This window comes from Ranitomeya imitator, chromosome 4, assembly GCF_032444005.1.
Source record: "Ranitomeya imitator isolate aRanImi1 chromosome 4, aRanImi1.pri, whole genome shotgun sequence".
In the NCBI taxonomy this organism is placed as follows: Eukaryota; Metazoa; Chordata; class Amphibia; order Anura; family Dendrobatidae; genus Ranitomeya; species Ranitomeya imitator.
In genome coordinates this window covers 235,191,112-235,208,538 of record NC_091285.1, presented here as the reverse complement: position 1 = coordinate 235,208,538, position 17,427 = coordinate 235,191,112, and the positions used below count along the sequence as shown (strand labels likewise).

Genomic DNA, 17,427 nt, shown 5'->3' with positions numbered 1-17,427 from the left:
ATTCATCCGGAATTTAGTGCCATAGTTAATAAGCATAGAGAACGCTTCACAGGACAAAGGCCTCTTGAAGCCAAGTATCCTTTTTCAGCTGATCTGAAAAAGGATTGGGCATAATCTCCGGTGGTATCCCACCTAGCATCTAAAACTCTCCTGTCCGTGCCGGATGGCTCATCCATCAGAAATCCCACGGAATGTCAGATAGAAGGCTTGGCCCGCTCTGCTTTTGAGGCCTCAGGCTCGGCCCTCTATCCATCCTTTGCCACAGAATGGGTAGCTAAGGCTATGGTTTTCTGGTCAGAGACCTTAGCTAATTCACTTCGGAGCAGTAACCTTCCTCCAGAGGCGGCGCATTTTTCCAACCAAATTTCCCGGGCAGGCGATTACCTGGTACACACATTCTTGGATGTGAACGGTTGTGCGGCTCAGTCAGCAGCCAATGCCATCTCTATCAGAAGGTCATTATGGCTCAGAGAGTGGAAGGCAGACTCTGCATCAAAAAAGTCTCTCATCTCTCTTCCTTATCAAACCGGTTGCTTATTCAGAGAAAAGTCAGATCAGATCATTTCAGATACTTTGGGAGGAAAGAGTAAATTCCTTCCACAACAGAGACTTAGGCGTCCCTTTCGGAGACAGCAACAAATCTGTTTCCGATCATTTCGTTCCACTCAAAGCTGGGCCACTACCACTACTTTGTCCGGCTCAGGACGTTCTCCAAGAAGAGATGGAGCAACTCAGGTCTCATACATTGGAAGTCCCGACCCAAACAGTCGAGGCCTAAAGGACCTAAGTCCCAGAGATTTTCCTCACCCTGACTATCAGCGCTATCTGGTCGACACAGGCAGGGTAGGTGGCTGCCTACTTCTCTTTCGTCAGGTCTGGCTTTCCGTCATCTCCAACAAGAGGGTCAGAGATCTGGTGTCGTTTGGATACAAAATCAACTTTGCTATGCTCCCCCTTCATGTTTCTTTCCTCCCCATCCTCCCTCTTCAGAGACAAGGGCAAAGGTGTTCTCTCGGACCCTAGATGCATTGCGTCACGATGGCGTATTTGTCCCTGTCTCAGAAAGCGAAAGGTTTCAGGGTTTCTATTCAAACCTTTTCGTCGTCCCAAAGGAGGACGGAAAGGTGAGACCCATTCTAGACCTCAAACGTCTAAACAAGTTTGTCAAGGTCCATCTTTTCCACACGGAATCTCTCCATTCAGTTATCACTTCCCTGGAACATGGGGAATTTTTGGCCTCAATCGACATCCGAGACGCTTACTTGCACATTCCAATCTTTCCCCCTCACCAGAGATTCCTGCGCTTCGCCATTTGCGAACCAATTCACGGCCCTGCCTTTCGGCCTTGCTACTGCCCCCAGAGTGTTCACAAAGGTCATGGTGGCCATCATGTCCATCCTGCTCTCTTGGGGCGTGATTGTTGCGCCCTATCTGGACGACCTGTTGATCAAATGTCCGTCTTTCCACGACTGTGTAGAATCTATTTGCATTACTTGCAATACCCTTTCTCTCCAGGGCTGACAAACTTAAAGGGCCACTGTCACCCCCTCCAGCCGTTATAAACTAAAAGAGCCACCTTGTGCAGCAGTAATGCTGCAGTTTAACAAGGTGGCTCTTTTAGTTTTTGTTTCTGTTATTGCCACAATAAATGTATTTATAATTCTGCTGAAATACCTGCATTTGTACCTGGAGGCGGGACTGAAGCCTCCTCTTAGAAGCGCCCAACTGCCGTCAGTCATCTGTTGGGTTTATTTTCGCCGCCCCCTCAGTGCTATTATTGTGTGAAATCCGGTGCCTGCGCTCTGCTCTTCTGCCTTGCACAGGCGCATAGAGCATTATCCGTCCGAGCGCTGATGCAGGGTTCCTTTCTGCGCCTGTGCGGTCAGTGCGGCCAGCTTGTTCCTGAATCCCCGCCCTGCACTGTGTTATGCAGTATGCACAGTGCGGGGCTGGGATTCCTGGGCATGCGCACTGTGCTTGTCAGACGCTCCACAGGTCCCCCGCCTTCCAGCGTTGTTCTGTGCGGCTGTTCCCAACACCGGCAAGGATACCTGTATATTCCAGCAACGCTGAAAGGCGGGGGACCTGGGGAGCGCTTGAGAAGCGCAGTGCGCATGCCCAGGAATCCCAGCCCCGCACTGTACATAATGCATAACACAGTGCGGGGCGGGGATTCAGTAACAGGGTGGCCGCACTGCCTGCACAGGCGCAGAACGGAACCCGGCACCAGTGCTAGGACGGCAAATGCTCTATGCGCCTGCGCAAGGCAGAAGAGCAGAGCGCAGGCGCCGGAATTCACACAATAACAGCGCTGAGGGGGCGGCGAAAATCTACACAAGAGATGACTGATGGCAGTTGGGCGCTTCTAAGAGGAGGCTTCAGACCCGCCTCCATGGACAAAGATAGGTATTTCAGCAGAATTATAAATACATTTATTGTGGGAATAACAGAAACAAAAACTAAAAGAGCCACCTTGTTAGAATGCAGCATTACTGCTGCACAAGGTGCCTCTTTTAGTTTATAACGGCTGGAGGGGGGTGACAGTGGCCCTTTAAGCAAATCCTCTCCGGTCCCAGCCCAGCAGATCTCCTTTCTAGGAATGTCCCTGGACTCGTCTCGGGGGTGGGTAATTCTCCCTCCAGACAAAGTCTTAACCCTTCAACAAGGAGCCAAAGCGTTCATCAGTCTACCCCTCACTGCATCTGGTTTGCAATTAAGGTACTAGGAAAGATGGTGGCCACAATGGAAGCGGTCCCCTTTGCACAACTGCACCTTCGTCCCCTTCAACATGCCCTTCTGGCAGTTTGGGACAGAAACCCTTTCTCCCTCGACCGAAGGTGCCGCTTATCTCTGGAGGTCAAACAGGCACTCAGGTGGTGAACATTGAACTCCTCCCTCAACCGGGGGAAGTCCTTTCTACCCATTCAATGGCTAGTGGTGACTACCGATGCCAGTCTTTTGGGCTGGGGAGCAGTCTTCTGCCACCATACTGCTCAGGGCCACTGGTCAATTCAGGAATCGAAGCTACCGATCAACGTTCTAGAGATCTGTGCTATTCGTCCGGCCCTGCAGCACTTCCATCATTTTCTGGTGGGTCACCCCATCCGTATCCAATCAGACAATGCCATGTCTGTGGCATACATCAATCATCAGGGGGTACCCGCAGCAGGACGGCCATGTCCGAGGTAATTCACATCCTTTGATGGGCATAGAATCAACCACTGGTTCCCCAGTTTATAGCAAGGTCTCGAGATCCAAGAGCCATCGGTGTCAACGCTCTGGTTCTTTCATGGTGCCAATTCCGCCTTCGGTACATTTTTCCTCCTATACCATTACTCCCCAGAGTAATCAGAAAAATTAAGGTGGAAGGAGTACCAGTGATCCTGGTTGCTCCCGATTGGCCTCACCGCACGAGGTTCGCAGAGTTGGTACGCCTCATTGCCGACATTCCCTGGAGAATGCTGGATTGACCAGATCTGCTCTCCCAGGGCCCCATCTACCACCAGAAATCAGGGACCCTGTGTTTAATCGCGTGGCCGTAGAGTCCCGGGTCTTAACCCAGGCAGGGTTTTCTCAACAGATCATTTCCACCATGGTTATTGCCCGTAAACCCTAATTGGTACGCATTTACCAAAGAACACAAGGGAAAAAGTAAAGGTCATACAAATGGACATCACCACAAAAATACACACAGTTCAATGAAACAAGCTTGTTATATATATGACAGAAGACAGAGTGAAGGGCAACTTTACCAGAGTATCACATAATACAATGAATACAATAACCAATGCAGCTGTAAAAGACTGCCCCTTAATGAAAACAAGTCCCTGTCCGGCATAGCACAAGAGCAATAATGCTAACTTGCATTTACCATCGTACTTGGAAGACATTTTTTGCTTGGTGCAAGGATCGTGGTCTTTCTCCTCTCGTCTTCTCAGTCCCCACCATTTTAGAGTTTCTACATGTCGGTCTGGACTCCGGGCTGGCACTCAGCTCTCTCAAGGGCCAAATCTCTGCTCTATCGGTCTTACTTCAGAGATGCATAGCGTCAAGACTCCAGGTTAAGAGTTTTCTTCAGGAGGTGTCACATGTCGCTCCTCCCTATCGCATGCCTTTAGAGCCTTGGGACCAGAACTTGGTGCTAAGTGCCCTTCAGGAATCGTCCTTTGAACTGCTTCAGGACATTTTGCTGGTCTTTCTGTCCTGAAAGGTTGCCTTCCTTGTGGAGATCACATCGATCAGATGGGTTTCAGAATTAGCCGCCTTATCCTGCCGGGCCCCATTCCTTAACTTCCATCAGGATAAGGTTGTCCTCAGGCCATCGCCGTCCTTTTTGCCAAAGGTCGTTTCGTCCTTCCACCTTAATGAGGACATTATTCTTCCTTTTGTCCAGCTCCTATTCACAGAATTGAAAGAGCTCTCCACACTCTGGACCTAGTCAGAGCTCTGCGTAGGTACGTCTCAATGATGGCATCCTTCAGAAGAACAGATGCCCTGTTCGTTCTCCTGGAAGGCCACAGGAAGGGTCTTGCCGCTTCTAAGGCCACGATAGCCAGGTGGATTCTTACAACCATTCAGAAGTCATACCCAGTCAGAAGTCAGCCCATCCCATCGGGGATCAGAGCACACTCCACTCGTGCGGTGGGGGCTTCTTGGGCTATTCGGCATCAGGCAATGGCGGAGCCATCTGTAAAGCTGCGACTTGGCCCAGTTTATATACCTTCGCAAAGCACTATAATATTCACTCTCAGGCTTCGGCGGATGCGAGTCTGGGCAGAAGAATTCTGCAGGCAGTGTTAGTGCACATTTAGGCAGTTGTTGCATGAAGCCTAATCCTTTCTGTTGTTTTCCCACCCAGGGACTACTTTGGGATGTCCCATGGTCTGTGTCCCCCAATGAGGCAAAGGAGAAACAGGTATTTTTGTGTACTCACTGTAAAATCCTTTTCTCTGAGCCACTCACTGCGGACACAGCACCCACCCTGTTAGCCTAATGGCTTATTTGGCTTTTGCCTGTTCTTTTAAGTTGACATGTTGTGCTCTTCTATGTTGTTACTATTTGTCCCTACTGCTTTTGCACCGAACTGGTTCTCTGGGAGCCAGCATGAGGGTGTATACTGCAGAGGAGGAGCTAACTCTTTTTGTGTTAACTTAGTGTCAGCCTCCTAGTGGCAAGCAGCATACAACCCATGGTCTGTGTCCCCCAATGAGTGGCTCGGAGAAAAGGATTTTACGGTGAGTACACAAAAATCTCTGTATTTCTCAGTGCAAAATGCTAATAAATTTATATAATTTATACAATGTGATTTTCTGGATTTTATTTGTTATATTCTATCTCTCAATGTTAAAATTAATCTACCCTTAAAATTATAGACTATTCATGTCTTTGTCAGCGGGCGAACTTACAAATTCAGCAAGGGATCAAATGCTTATTTCCTCCACTGTACAATAGTAATGCCCCCTCTCCTGTGGCAACAATACAGAAATAACATACAGTATATCATTTCTGTCCCCATGCAGTAATAACATCCACCTTTTATGCCTTGATGCAATTAAAAATCCCAAATTTTGCCTTCATGAATTAGTAATGTATTGTTCACAATGGGGATTATTAATAATGTGGAGTAATAGTATCCCACATTTTGGCCCCCATACAGTAATATTGTCATTCAATTGGCTCCACATAATAATAATTTCCACAACTGGTTATATACGGCAATTACAGTAAGTGCTCCACTTGCCACCATAAATGAAAAATGTATGTTCTTCATCCTGGTCCCCAAATATATGTAGCCATTTTTTCACCTATTCTGTAATAATGTCTTCTATCATGGCTTCATTGTTTAATAATGTTTCCATCCTGACTTCTTTATTTAATAATGTCTCCATCAGGGCCCTCATTCTGTAGTAATGTCCCCCATTCTGAAATAATCTCCCCCATACTTTTAATAATGTCCCCTGTCCTGGCCTCTGTGTTTAATACTGTCCCCCATCCTGCACCCTTTGTTTAATAATGTCCTCTGTTCAGGCTCCTTTGTTAAGTAATGCCCTCCTTTCTGGACAATTCATTGAATAATGTCCCTTCCGGACACACTCTTCCAACACTTTAAAAAAAAAATCCCTCTCCTTCCCCCCAATTTTTTCTTTCCTTTCCCTGCTCCCTCCACATACTGAATCCATCTTCCATAGCTGCCATAGGGGGTCAGGATGGCCCATAATAGTGATGTCATGTGCCACTCGCTACAGGCATGCCGGGGTCAGCTGCTGGCTTCTGGCCGGCAGTGTATATATTAATTGAGGTTCAGGGAGACAGAAGTCAAAGTCGTGGTTATTAATGGAGCACACTCGGACTAGGTTGTGGTTAGCAGTGGGGTACAACAGTGGTTAGTATTGGACCCTCTTCTTTTTAACTTATTTATTAATGACCTTGTAGGGGGCATACAGAGCAGAATTTCAATATTTGCAGATGACACTAAACTCTGCAGGGTAATCAACACAGAGGCGGACAATTTTATTTTACAGGAGGATTTATGTAAACTAGAAGCTTGGGCTGATAAATGGCAAATGAGCTTTAATGGGGATAAATGTAAGGTCATGCACTTGGGTAGAAGTAATAAGATGTATAACTATGTGCTTAATTGTAAAACACTGGGCAAAAACATCAATGAAAAAGACCTGGGTGTATGGGTGGATGACAAACTCACATTTAATGGCCAGTGTCAGGCAGCTGCTACAAAGGCAAATAAAATAATGGGATGCATTAAAAGAGGCATAGATGCACATGAGGAGAACATCATTTTACCTCTATACAAGTCACTAGTTCGACCACACTTAGAATACTGTGCACAGTTCTGGTCTCCGGTGTATAAGAAAGACATAGCTGAACTAGAGCGGGTGCAGAGAAAAGGTTATCAGAGGACTGGGGGGTCTGCAATACCAAGATAGGTTATTACACTTGGGGCTATTTCGTTTAGAAAAAACAAAGGCTAAGGGGTGATCTTATTTTAATGTATAAATATATGAGGGGACAGAACAAAGACCTTTCTGATTATCTTTTTAATCATAGACCTGAGACAGGGACAAGGGGGCATCCTCTACATCTGGAGGAAAGAAGGTTTAAGCATAATAACAGACGCGGATTCTTTACTGTAAGAGCAGTGAGACAATGGAACTCTCTGCCGTATGATGTTGTAATGAGTGATTCATTACTAAAATTTAAGAGGGGACTGGATACCTTTCTTGAAAAGTATAATGTTACAGGGTATATACACTAGATTCCTTGATAGGGTGTTGATCCAGGGAACTAGTCTGATTGCCGTATGTGGAGTCGGGAAGGAATTTTTTTCCCCAATGTGGAGCTTACTCTCAGCCACATGGGTTTTTTTTTTGCATGCCTCTAGATCAACATGTTAGGGCATGTTAGGTTAGGCTATGGGTTGAACTAGATGGACTTTAAGTCTTCCTTCAACCTTAATAACTATATTACTATGCAATACTCATTCCAATGTTTAAAGGTGTTCGCTTTAGGCAAATTAATATGCCCTAATAAGGAATATGGATATCACAGGAATAAACAGCATCCGTATATTAGCCAAGGTAATATTTTCTTTAAAAGACCTGGCTTGTTTGGAGTAAATGGAAGTCAGGAACAGAAGACCTACTTTATACTGATTTTTGCCCAATAGACATCAACTCTATCCCCTTCAGTTTCTTGTTTTTTCATTCTTGCCAGATGGGTTTTCAGCCTTTTATTTGCTGGCTTTGATTAATTTTATTTTATTTTCTAGAAAAGGAAGACGTGTGTGTATATCAGGGAGTTACTGTGTTGCACCCTGGTCAGTCACTAATTGAGTATTCCAATGGGGAGACGTGCAACGCTGTAAAATGCTTACATGAAAAAGATACTGCAACCGGATTTCATGCCATGGAAACATTGACCGTTAACTGTTCTAAGAACTGTGCTCCGGTAAGTATTCACAAGATGAATTGCAGTCTGAGACATTTATGACCTATTGACTGCATGATAAAGGCTAGATCAGAAGGTTGGGGGTCCAAAGATCATAAGAATGGTGGCTTTTGCTAATCTGATCTGGGAGGAATTTGAATGGAGCAGCAGTTAAGCATGCGCCCCGTCACTTAATTCAAAGTCTATTGTATTGGTAGGAACAGCTGAGAATGTTACTATGAATCTAGTGGAAAGGTGCAGGCTCAACAGCAACCAACTGAGGATCAGGTGATAAAATGAGTAATTACAGTGTACTGCATTATTTTTTTTTATAAAATGGAACCTGATGGCTGATTAACTACTGGCAGCATGAATCATAGACAGCTCCGTTACTGCAAGCATTAACATTAAGCAGGACTTGTGGTCAAGGCAGTATAGGTCAGCTGGCAGGTTCCCTTTAATTGTCTTCATCTATGCAAATCATTGTTAAAATAATCCTTATCAAAAATATTTGCACGCATCCTTAGAATTTCCAAATTACATTTATGTGGGGTATAAAAAATGGGAAGGAATTTGCAAAAATAGGTTAGGTTTTTTTTTTTTTTAAATGTTTACATTTCCTTAAAGTTTGCTTGCAATCTTTATGAAAAAAAAAACACCAGTGGCAAGATAAAACTATATACTTGGCACTGCTATTTTTGTAAGCAAGTCATTGGTGGGTTTCTAGACATATATGTCCAAAAAAAGAAATATTTTAAGACTCAGTCTGAAATGAAATTACAGTTTCAATCGACCTTATCAGTGTCCCCCACTGATTTTTACAGGGCTCACCACTAAAGATTATAAGAATTAGGGTACCGTCACACAGTGCAATTTTCATCGCTACGACGGTACGATCCGTGACGCTCCAGCATCGTAACAATATCGCTCCAGCGTCGTAGACTGCTGTCACACTTTGCAATCTACGACGCTGGAGCGATAATTTCATGACGTATGTGCGATGTAGAAGCCGTTGGTTACTATGCGCACATCGTATACGATATATGTTACACCATGCGATCATGCCGCCACAGCGGGACACTAGACGACGAAAGAAAGTTTCAAACGATCTGCTACGACGTACGATTCTCAGCGGGGTCCCTGATCGCAGGAGCGTGTCAGACACTGCGATATCGTAACTATATCGTTCGAACGTCACAAATCGTGCCGTCGTAGCGATCAAAATTGCACTGTGTGACGGTACCCTTAGGCATCTTACATTTCAACACAAATGATGTCATGTCTGGATTTCAATGCCATTTATTGAAGTAAAAATGGAGAATTGTATATGGCGAGTTGTCAGCCAAATGGTTTTTCTTACCCTATACTTTTAGGGAATAAAAATGTATTTTTCAGTCATACCACCTGGAACCCACCTGAAAAACCTCTGCAAAAATGAACATAGCACACAGCAATATACAAATGACGTTGCTGTGCGCATGTTCATTATATATTTTAACTGCTTCAGACTTTGGAAACCATGAAGCTGTCAAAAGACGTAGGGTAAGCTGACACAGGGCGTTTTTGCGGCGTTTTTTTCCCAGCGTTTTTTAATGCTAATTTTCAGCTGCTTTTTCCATTACCAGCAAAGCCTATGAAATTTCAGAAATCTCATGCACACACATTGGTTTTTTGTGCCCTCAGGATTTTGTGCTTTGCTGCGGTTTTTGGATATAGAGCATGTCACTTCTTTCAGTGTTTTTGTTTCGGTTTTGCAGTGCTTTTCACCCATTGGCTTGAATCAGTGTTGTAAAAAATGCTGCAAAAATGCAGGTATCATTACTTGCTGCTTTTTTTGTGCAGAAAAGTTATGGCCAGCAGGAAGTGACCTCACAGCCCAGGAGTTTTGGGGTGTGCTTAGTGATGTGTCCATGGTGACAGTGAGGTAGTGTCAGGTAGTGAGGTGTCCTGATAGTGATCTATTGTGAGGAATTGTCTGGTAGTAGTGAGGTGTGAAGAGCTATTGTGATGTAGTGTCTGGTAGTAGTGAGGTGTGAAGAGCTATTGTGATGTAGTGTCAGGTAGTGAGGTGTCCTGATAGTGATCTATTGTGAGGAAGTGTCTGGTAGTAGTGAGGTGTGAAGAGCTATTGTGAGGTAGTGTCAGGTAGTGAGGTGTCCTGATAGTGAACTATTGTGAGGGAGTGTCTGGTAGTAGTGAGGTGTGAAGAGCTATTGTGATGTAGTGTCAGGTAGTGAGGTGTCCTGATAGTGATATATTGTGAGGAAGTGTCTGGTAGTAGTGAGGTGTGAAGAACTATTGTGATGTAGTGTCAGGTAGTGAGGTGTCCTGATAGTGATCTATTGTGAGAGAGTGTCTGGTAGTAGTGAGGTGTGAAGAGCTATTGTGAGGTAGTGTCAGGTAGTGATGTGTCCTGATAATGATCTATTGTTAGGGAGTGTCTGGTAGTAGTGAGGTGTGAAGAGCTATTGTGAGGTAGTGTCAGGTAGTGAGGTGTCCTGATAGTGATCTATTGTGAGGGAGTGTCTGGTAGTAGTGAGGTGTGAAGAGCTATTGTGATGTAGTGTCAGGTAGTGAGGTGTCCTGATAGTGATCTATTGTGAGGAAGTGTCTGGTAGTAGTGAGGTGTGAAGAGCTATTGTGAGGTAGTGTCAGGTAGTGAGGTGTCCTGATAGTGAACTATTGTGAGGGAGTGTCTGGTAGTAGTGAGGTGTGAAGAGCTATTGTGATGTAGTGTCAGGTAGTGAGGTGTCCTGATAGTGATATATTGTGAGGAAGTGTCTGGTAGTAGTGAGGTGTGAAGAACTATTGTGATGTAGTGTCAGGTAGTGAGGTGTCCTGATAGTGATCTATTGTGAGAGAGTGTCTGGTAGTAGTGAGGTGTGAAGAGCTATTGTGAGGTAGTGTCAGGTAGTGAGGTGTCCTGATAGTGAACTATTGTGAGGGAGTGTCTGGTAGTAGTGAGGTTTGAAGAGCTATTGTGAAGTAGTGTTAGGTAGTGATGTGTCCTGATAGTGAACTATTGTGAGGGAGTGTCTTGCAGTAGTGAGGTGTGAAGAGCTATATTGTGATGTAGTGTCAGGTAGTGAGGTGTCCTGATAGTGAACTATTGTGAGGGAGTGTCTGGTAGTAGTGAGGTGTGAAGAGCTACTGTGAGGTAGTGTCAGGTAGTGAGGTGTCCTGATAGTGAACTATTGTGAGGGAGTGTCTTGCAGTAGTGAGGTGTGAAGAGCTATATTGTGATGTAGTGTCAGGTAGTGAGGTGTCCTGATAGTGAACTATTGTGAGGGAGTGTCTGGTAGTAGTGAGGTGTGAAGAGCTATTGTGATGTAGTGTCAGGTAGTGAGGTGTCCTGATAGTGAACTATTGTAAGGAAGTGTCTGGTAGTAGTGAGATGTGAAGAGCTATTGTGAGGTAGTGTCAGGTAGTGAGGTGTCCTGATAGTAAACTATTGTGAGGGAGTGTCTGGTAGTAGTGAGGTTTGAAGAGCTATTGTGAGGTAGTGTCAGGTAGTGATGTGTCCTGATAGTGAACTATTGTGAGGGAGTGTCTTGCAGTAGTGAGGTGTGAAGAGCTATATTGTGATGTAGTGTCAGGTAGTGAGGTGTCCTGATAGTGAACTATTGTGAGGGAGTGTCTGGTAGTAGTGAGGTGTGAAGAGCTATTGTGAGGTAGTGTCAGGTAGTGAGGTGTCCTGATAGTGATCTATTGTGAGGGAGTGTCTGGTAGTAGTGAGGTGTGAAGAGCTATTGTGATGTAGTGTCAGGTAGTGAGGTGTCCTGATAGTGATCTATTGTGAGGAAGTGTCTCGTAGTAGTGAGGTGTGAAGAGCTATTGTGAGGTAGTGTCAGGTAGTGAGGTGTCCTGATAGTGAACTATTGTGAGGGAGTGTCTGGTAGTAGTGAGGTGTGAAGAGCTATTGTGATGTAGTGTCAGGTAGTGAGGTGTCCTGATAGTGATATATTGTGAGGAAGTGTCTGGTAGTAGTGAGGTGTGAAGAACTATTGTGATGTAGTGTCAGGTAGTGAGGTGTCCTGATAGTGATCTATTGTGAGAGAGTGTCTGGTAGTAGTGAGGTGTGAAGAGCTATTGTGAGGTAGTGTCAGGTAGTGATGTGTCCTGATAATGATCTATTGTTAGGGAGTGTCTGGTAGTAGTGAGGTGTGAAGAGCTATTGTGAGGTAGTGTCAGGTAGTGAGGTGTCCTGATAGTGATCTATTGTGAGGGAGTGTCTGGTAGTAGTGAGGTGTGAAGAGCTATTGTGATGTAGTGTCAGGTAGTGAGGTGTCCTGATAGTGATCTATTGTGAGGAAGTGTCTGGTAGTAGTGAGGTGTGAAGAGCTATTGTGAGGTAGTGTCAGGTAGTGAGGTGTCCTGATAGTGAACTATTGTGAGGGAGTGTCTGGTAGTAGTGAGGTGTGAAGAGCTATTGTGATGTAGTGTCAGGTAGTGAGGTGTCCTGATAGTGATATATTGTGAGGAAGTGTCTGGTAGTAGTGAGGTGTGAAGAACTATTGTGATGTAGTGTCAGGTAGTGAGGTGTCCTGATAGTGATCTATTGTGAGAGAGTGTCTGGTAGTAGTGAGGTGTGAAGAGCTATTGTGAGGTAGTGTCAGGTAGTGATGTGTCCTGATAATGATCTATTGTTAGGGAGTGTCTGGTAGTAGTGAGGTGTGAAGAGCTATTGTGAGGTAGTGTCAGGTAGTGAGGTGTCCTGATAGTGATCTATTGTGAGGGAGTGTCTGGTAGTAGTGAGGTGTGAAGAGCTATTGTGATGTAGTGTCAGGTAGTGAGGTGTCCTGATAGTGATATATTGTGAGGAAGTGTCTGGTAGTAGTGAGGTGTGAAGAGCTATTGTGAGGTAGTGTCAGGTAGTGAGGTGTCCTGATAGTGATCTATTGTTAGGAATTGTCTGGTAGTAGTGAGGTGTGAAGAGCTATTGTGATGTAGTGTCAGGTAGTGAGGTGTCCTGATAGTGAACTATTGTGAGGGAGTGTCTGGTAGTAGTGAGGTGTGAAGAGCTATTGTGAGGTAGTGTCAGGTAGTGAGGTGTCCTGATAGTGAACTATTGTGAGGGAGTGTCTGGTAGTAGTGAGGTGTGAAGAGCTATTGTGATGTAGTGTCAGGTAGTGAGGTGTCCTGATAGTGATCTATTGTGAGGGAGTGTCTGGTAGTAGTGAGGTGTGAAGAGCTATTGTGATGTAGTGTCAGGTAGTGAGGTGTCCTGATAGTGAACTATTGTGAGGTAGTGTCTGGTAGTAGTGAGGTGTGAAGAGCTATTGTGATGTAGTGTCAGGTAGTGAGGTGTCCTGATAGTGAACTATTGTGAGGGAGTGTCTGGTAGTAGTGAGGTGTGAAGAGCTATTGTGATGTAGTGTCAGGTAGTGAGGTGTCCTGATAGTGATATATTGTGAGGAAGTGTCTGGTAGTAGTGAGGTGTGAAGAGCTATTGTGATGTAGTGTCAGGTTGTGAGGTGTCCTGATAGTGATCTATTGTTAGGAATTGTCTGGTAGTAGTGAGGTGTGAAGAGCTATTGTGATGTAGTGTCAGGTAGTGAGGTGTCCTGATAGTGAACTATTGTGAGGGAGTGTCTGGTAGTAGTGAGGTGTGAAGAGCTATTGTGATGTAGTGTCAGGTAGTGAGGTGTCCTGATAGTGAACTATTGTGAGGGAGTGTCTGGTAGTAGTGAGGTGTGAAGAGCTATTGTGATGTAGTGTCAGGTAGTGAGGTGTCCTGATAGTGATATATTGTGAGGAAGTGTCTGGTAGTAGTGAGGTGTGAAGAGCTATTGTGATGTAGTGTCAGGTTGTGAGGTGTCCTGATAGTGATCTATTGTTAGGAATTGTCTGGTAGTAGTGAGGTGTGAAGAGCTATTGTGATGTAGTGTCAGGTAGTGAGGTGTCCTGATAGTGAACTATTGTGAGGGAGTGTCTGGTAGTAGTGAGGTGTGAAGAGCTATTGTGATGTAGTGTCAGGTAGTGAGGTGTCCTGATAGTGAACTATTGTGAGGGAGTGTCTGGTAGTAGTGAGGTGTGAAGAGCTATTGTGAGGTAGTGTCAGGTAGTGAGGTGTCCTGATAGTGAACTATTGTGAGGGAGTGTCTGGTAGTAGTGAGGTGTGAAGAGCTATTGTGATGTAGTGTCAGGTAGTGAGGTGTCCTGATAGTGAACTATTGTGAGGGAGTGTCTTGTAGTAGTGAGGTGTGAAGAGCTATATTGTGATCTATGTCAGGTAGTGAGGTGTCCTGATAGTGAACTATTGTGAGGGAGTGTCTGGTAGTAGTGAGGTGTGAAGAGCTATTGTGAGGTAGTGTCAGGTAGTGAGGTGTCCTGATAGTGAACTATTGTGAGGGAGTGTCTGGTAGTAGTGAGGTGTGAAGAGCTATTGTGAGGTAGTGTCAGGTAGTGAGGTGTCCTGATAGTGAACAATTGTGAGGGAGTGAGTGTGAGGTGTGAGGTGTGAAGAGCTATTGTGAGGGAGTGTCTGGTAGTAGTGAGGTGTTAGCCATGTCTTGGTATAGGAGGATGAGCATTAATGTTTCCCAACTAATCATATGAGGGCACTCAAATTTATTAGCATGCACAAAGAGAAAAAAACACATGGAAAAAAATGCACCATAAATGCACCTAAATCTGCGTTTTTGCCGCAGCTTCTTTCCTGGCAAGAAATCAGGTTTTGTTGCAGAAAAAAAGCATCAAAAAAGCACTGTGTGAACTTATCCGTAGTCTGTTTATTTTTCGAGCTGCCCAGCAGTTATAGTTTGATTTATGGAAAAACAACACAAAAACAACAGCATCACCGCCACTCCAAAAACGACAGCAAAACTGCCAGTGACACCACTTTTGGCGGAATAATGACATTGTGTGCATAAACCGTTCGTTTTTCATGGAAGTCACTTTTCATTTAGATAGGAAGGGAGAATCCTATTTGTCTTAACATTGGGAGTCTACCATCTTGTAAGTATGGTAATCTGACAGTATGACAAGGAGGAATCATGGTATATTGAATGAGTGTGAAAAGCTGGTAACTAAAGAAAAGGTGCAAGAAACTAGGACAATAACTTTTGTTTGACATAAAAGATAGTTACAGTGCAACATACATGTCTCATTTTTATGCTTGTGACATTTTCCATGATCTGATTCTATAGAATCAAGTTTATGTCCCATCATCAGATCATCACATGTGCTGTGGAACCTGCAAAAATGTATCATGCATTTTCTACAGTGATAACCGAACATTCACTACGTATGAGGTAAGCCAGCATCTCAAGTGAAAGGAAAACATGTAGATCTCCTTCATGCTGTATTTTACTTTGAACTCAAATAAAAATGCATTCACATCAACCAAGAACATCTTTAACATAAAATATAGTATACCTTATTACATTATTATACAATAAATTACATAATAATATACGAATAGTCATTATGTTACATATACTATATTATTTTGTTATTAACCAATATATACTTATGAAAATAAAGGGAATGAGTCCCTCTACTTTTAGATAATTCGGTCATTTTCTTTATTTCCATGGAGATTAGAAATGCATGCAAATCTACTACTGTACTTAGCCAGCTCTCTACCTGGAAATGGAGACATGAGAATTCGGATTCTCAAGACTGATGGAGGTCCAACAGTCTCATTTTGTTGCACGTTTGATTTGTAGGCCTTTAAAATTATTCATGTTCTTGAAGGACAAAATACATTTTTGTATTGATTTCTATATGTGTAAAGTGTGGATCTATTAATATAATGTTGTATTATGTCACAAACTGATGCAAACACTGGGAAAACATTAAAATGTCATAAAATGATACCCAACATTATACAACTTTCATACTGATCCTGATCCTACCAACTACCCCACGACCATTGGATTTAATATAAAATAAAGTAGATGTCAGCATCTCTAGATAACAGTTCTCAAGCTACTGTTTCATAGTTATAGCAACAATCTAGTTGTGACAGTTTTAATTATACAGTGGGTACGGAAAGTATTCAGACCCCTTTAAATTTTTCACTTTTTGTTTCATTGTAGCAATTTGGCATTTTCAAAAAGTTATTTTTTTTCTCATTAATGTATACGTATATTCTGCTTCCCATCTTGACTGAAAACCCCCCAGAAATGTAGTAATTTTTGCAAATTTATTAAAAAAGAAAACATGGTCCTAAGTATTCAGACTCTTTGCTCAGTATTGAGTAGAAGCACCCTTTTGAGATAGTACAGCCATGAGTCTTCTTGGGAATGATGCAACAAGTTTCTCACACCTGGATTTAGAGATCCTCTGCCATTCTTCCTTGCAGATCCTCTCCAGTTCCACCAGGTTGGATGGTCAACGTTGGTGGACAGCCATTTTCAGGTCTCTCCAGAGATGCTCAATCGGGTATAGGTCAGGGCTCTGGCTGGGCCAGTCAAGAATGCTCACAGAGTTGTTCTGAAGCCACTCCTTTGTTATTTTAGCTGTGTGCTTAGGGTCATTGTCTTGTTAGAAGGTAAACCTTCAGCCAAGTCTGAGATCCAGAGCACTCTGGAAGAGGTTTTCATCCAGGATATCTCTGTACTTGGCTGCATTCATGTTTCCTTCAATGGCAACCAGTAGTCCTGTTCCTGCAGCTGAAAAACACCCCCGTAGAATGATGCTGCCACCACCATGTTTCACCGTTTGAAACATATTTGGCAGGTGATGAGCAATGTCTGGTTTTCTCCACACATACCGCTTAGAATTATCACCAAAAAGGTCTATCTTTGTCTCATCAGACCAGAGAATCTTATTTTTCATAGTCTGGTAGTCCTTCATGTGTTTTTCGCAAACTGGATTTGGGCTTTCATACGTCTTGCACTGAGGAGAGGCTTTCTTTGGGCCACTCTGCCATAAAGGCCCAACTGGTGGAGGGCTGCAGTGATAGTTGACTTTGTGGAACTTTCTCTCATCTCCCTACTGCATCTCTGTTGCTCAGCCACAGTGATCTTGGGGTTCTACTTTACCTCTCTCACCAAGGCTCTTCTCCCACAATTGCTCAGTTTGGCTGGACGGCCAGGTCTAGGAAGACTTCTGGTGGTCCCAAACGTCTTCCATTTAAGGATTATGGAGGCCACTGTGCTCTTAGGAACCTAGAGTACTGCAGAAATTCTTTTGTAACCTTGGCCAGATCTGTGCCTTGCCAAAATTCTGTCTCTGAGCTCCTTGGCCAGTTTCTTTGACCTCATGATTCTCATTTGGTCTGACATGCACTGTGAGCTGTGAGGTCTTATATAGACAGGTGTGTGCTTTTCCAAATCAAGTCCTATCAGTTTAATTAAACACAGCTGGACTCCAATGAAGGAGTAGAACCATTTCACGGAGAATCATAAGGAAATGGAAAGACCAAGATCATATTCTTCACCAATCATTACACCGAGGCCTTTACCTTGTGCCAGTCATTACACTGGTTACCCATCCACTCTAGAATTCAATATAACATTAATACCCTCACCCACA

General features: G+C 43.9%; 1 protein-coding gene across 1 annotated transcript in view; it reads left to right on the top strand.

Moving 5' to 3' along the window:
• Window positions 1-17,427, top strand: part of OTOGL (otogelin like) — a 316,314-nt gene that overhangs the window by 249,873 nt on the left and 49,014 nt on the right. The window contains exons 52-53 of the mRNA XM_069764433.1: window positions 7,787-7,965; window positions 15,093-15,197. Of these exons, the coding sequence (XP_069620534.1) occupies window positions 7,787-7,965; window positions 15,093-15,197 (284 nt within the window). The remainder of the gene's footprint in view (window positions 1-7,786; window positions 7,966-15,092; window positions 15,198-17,427) is intronic.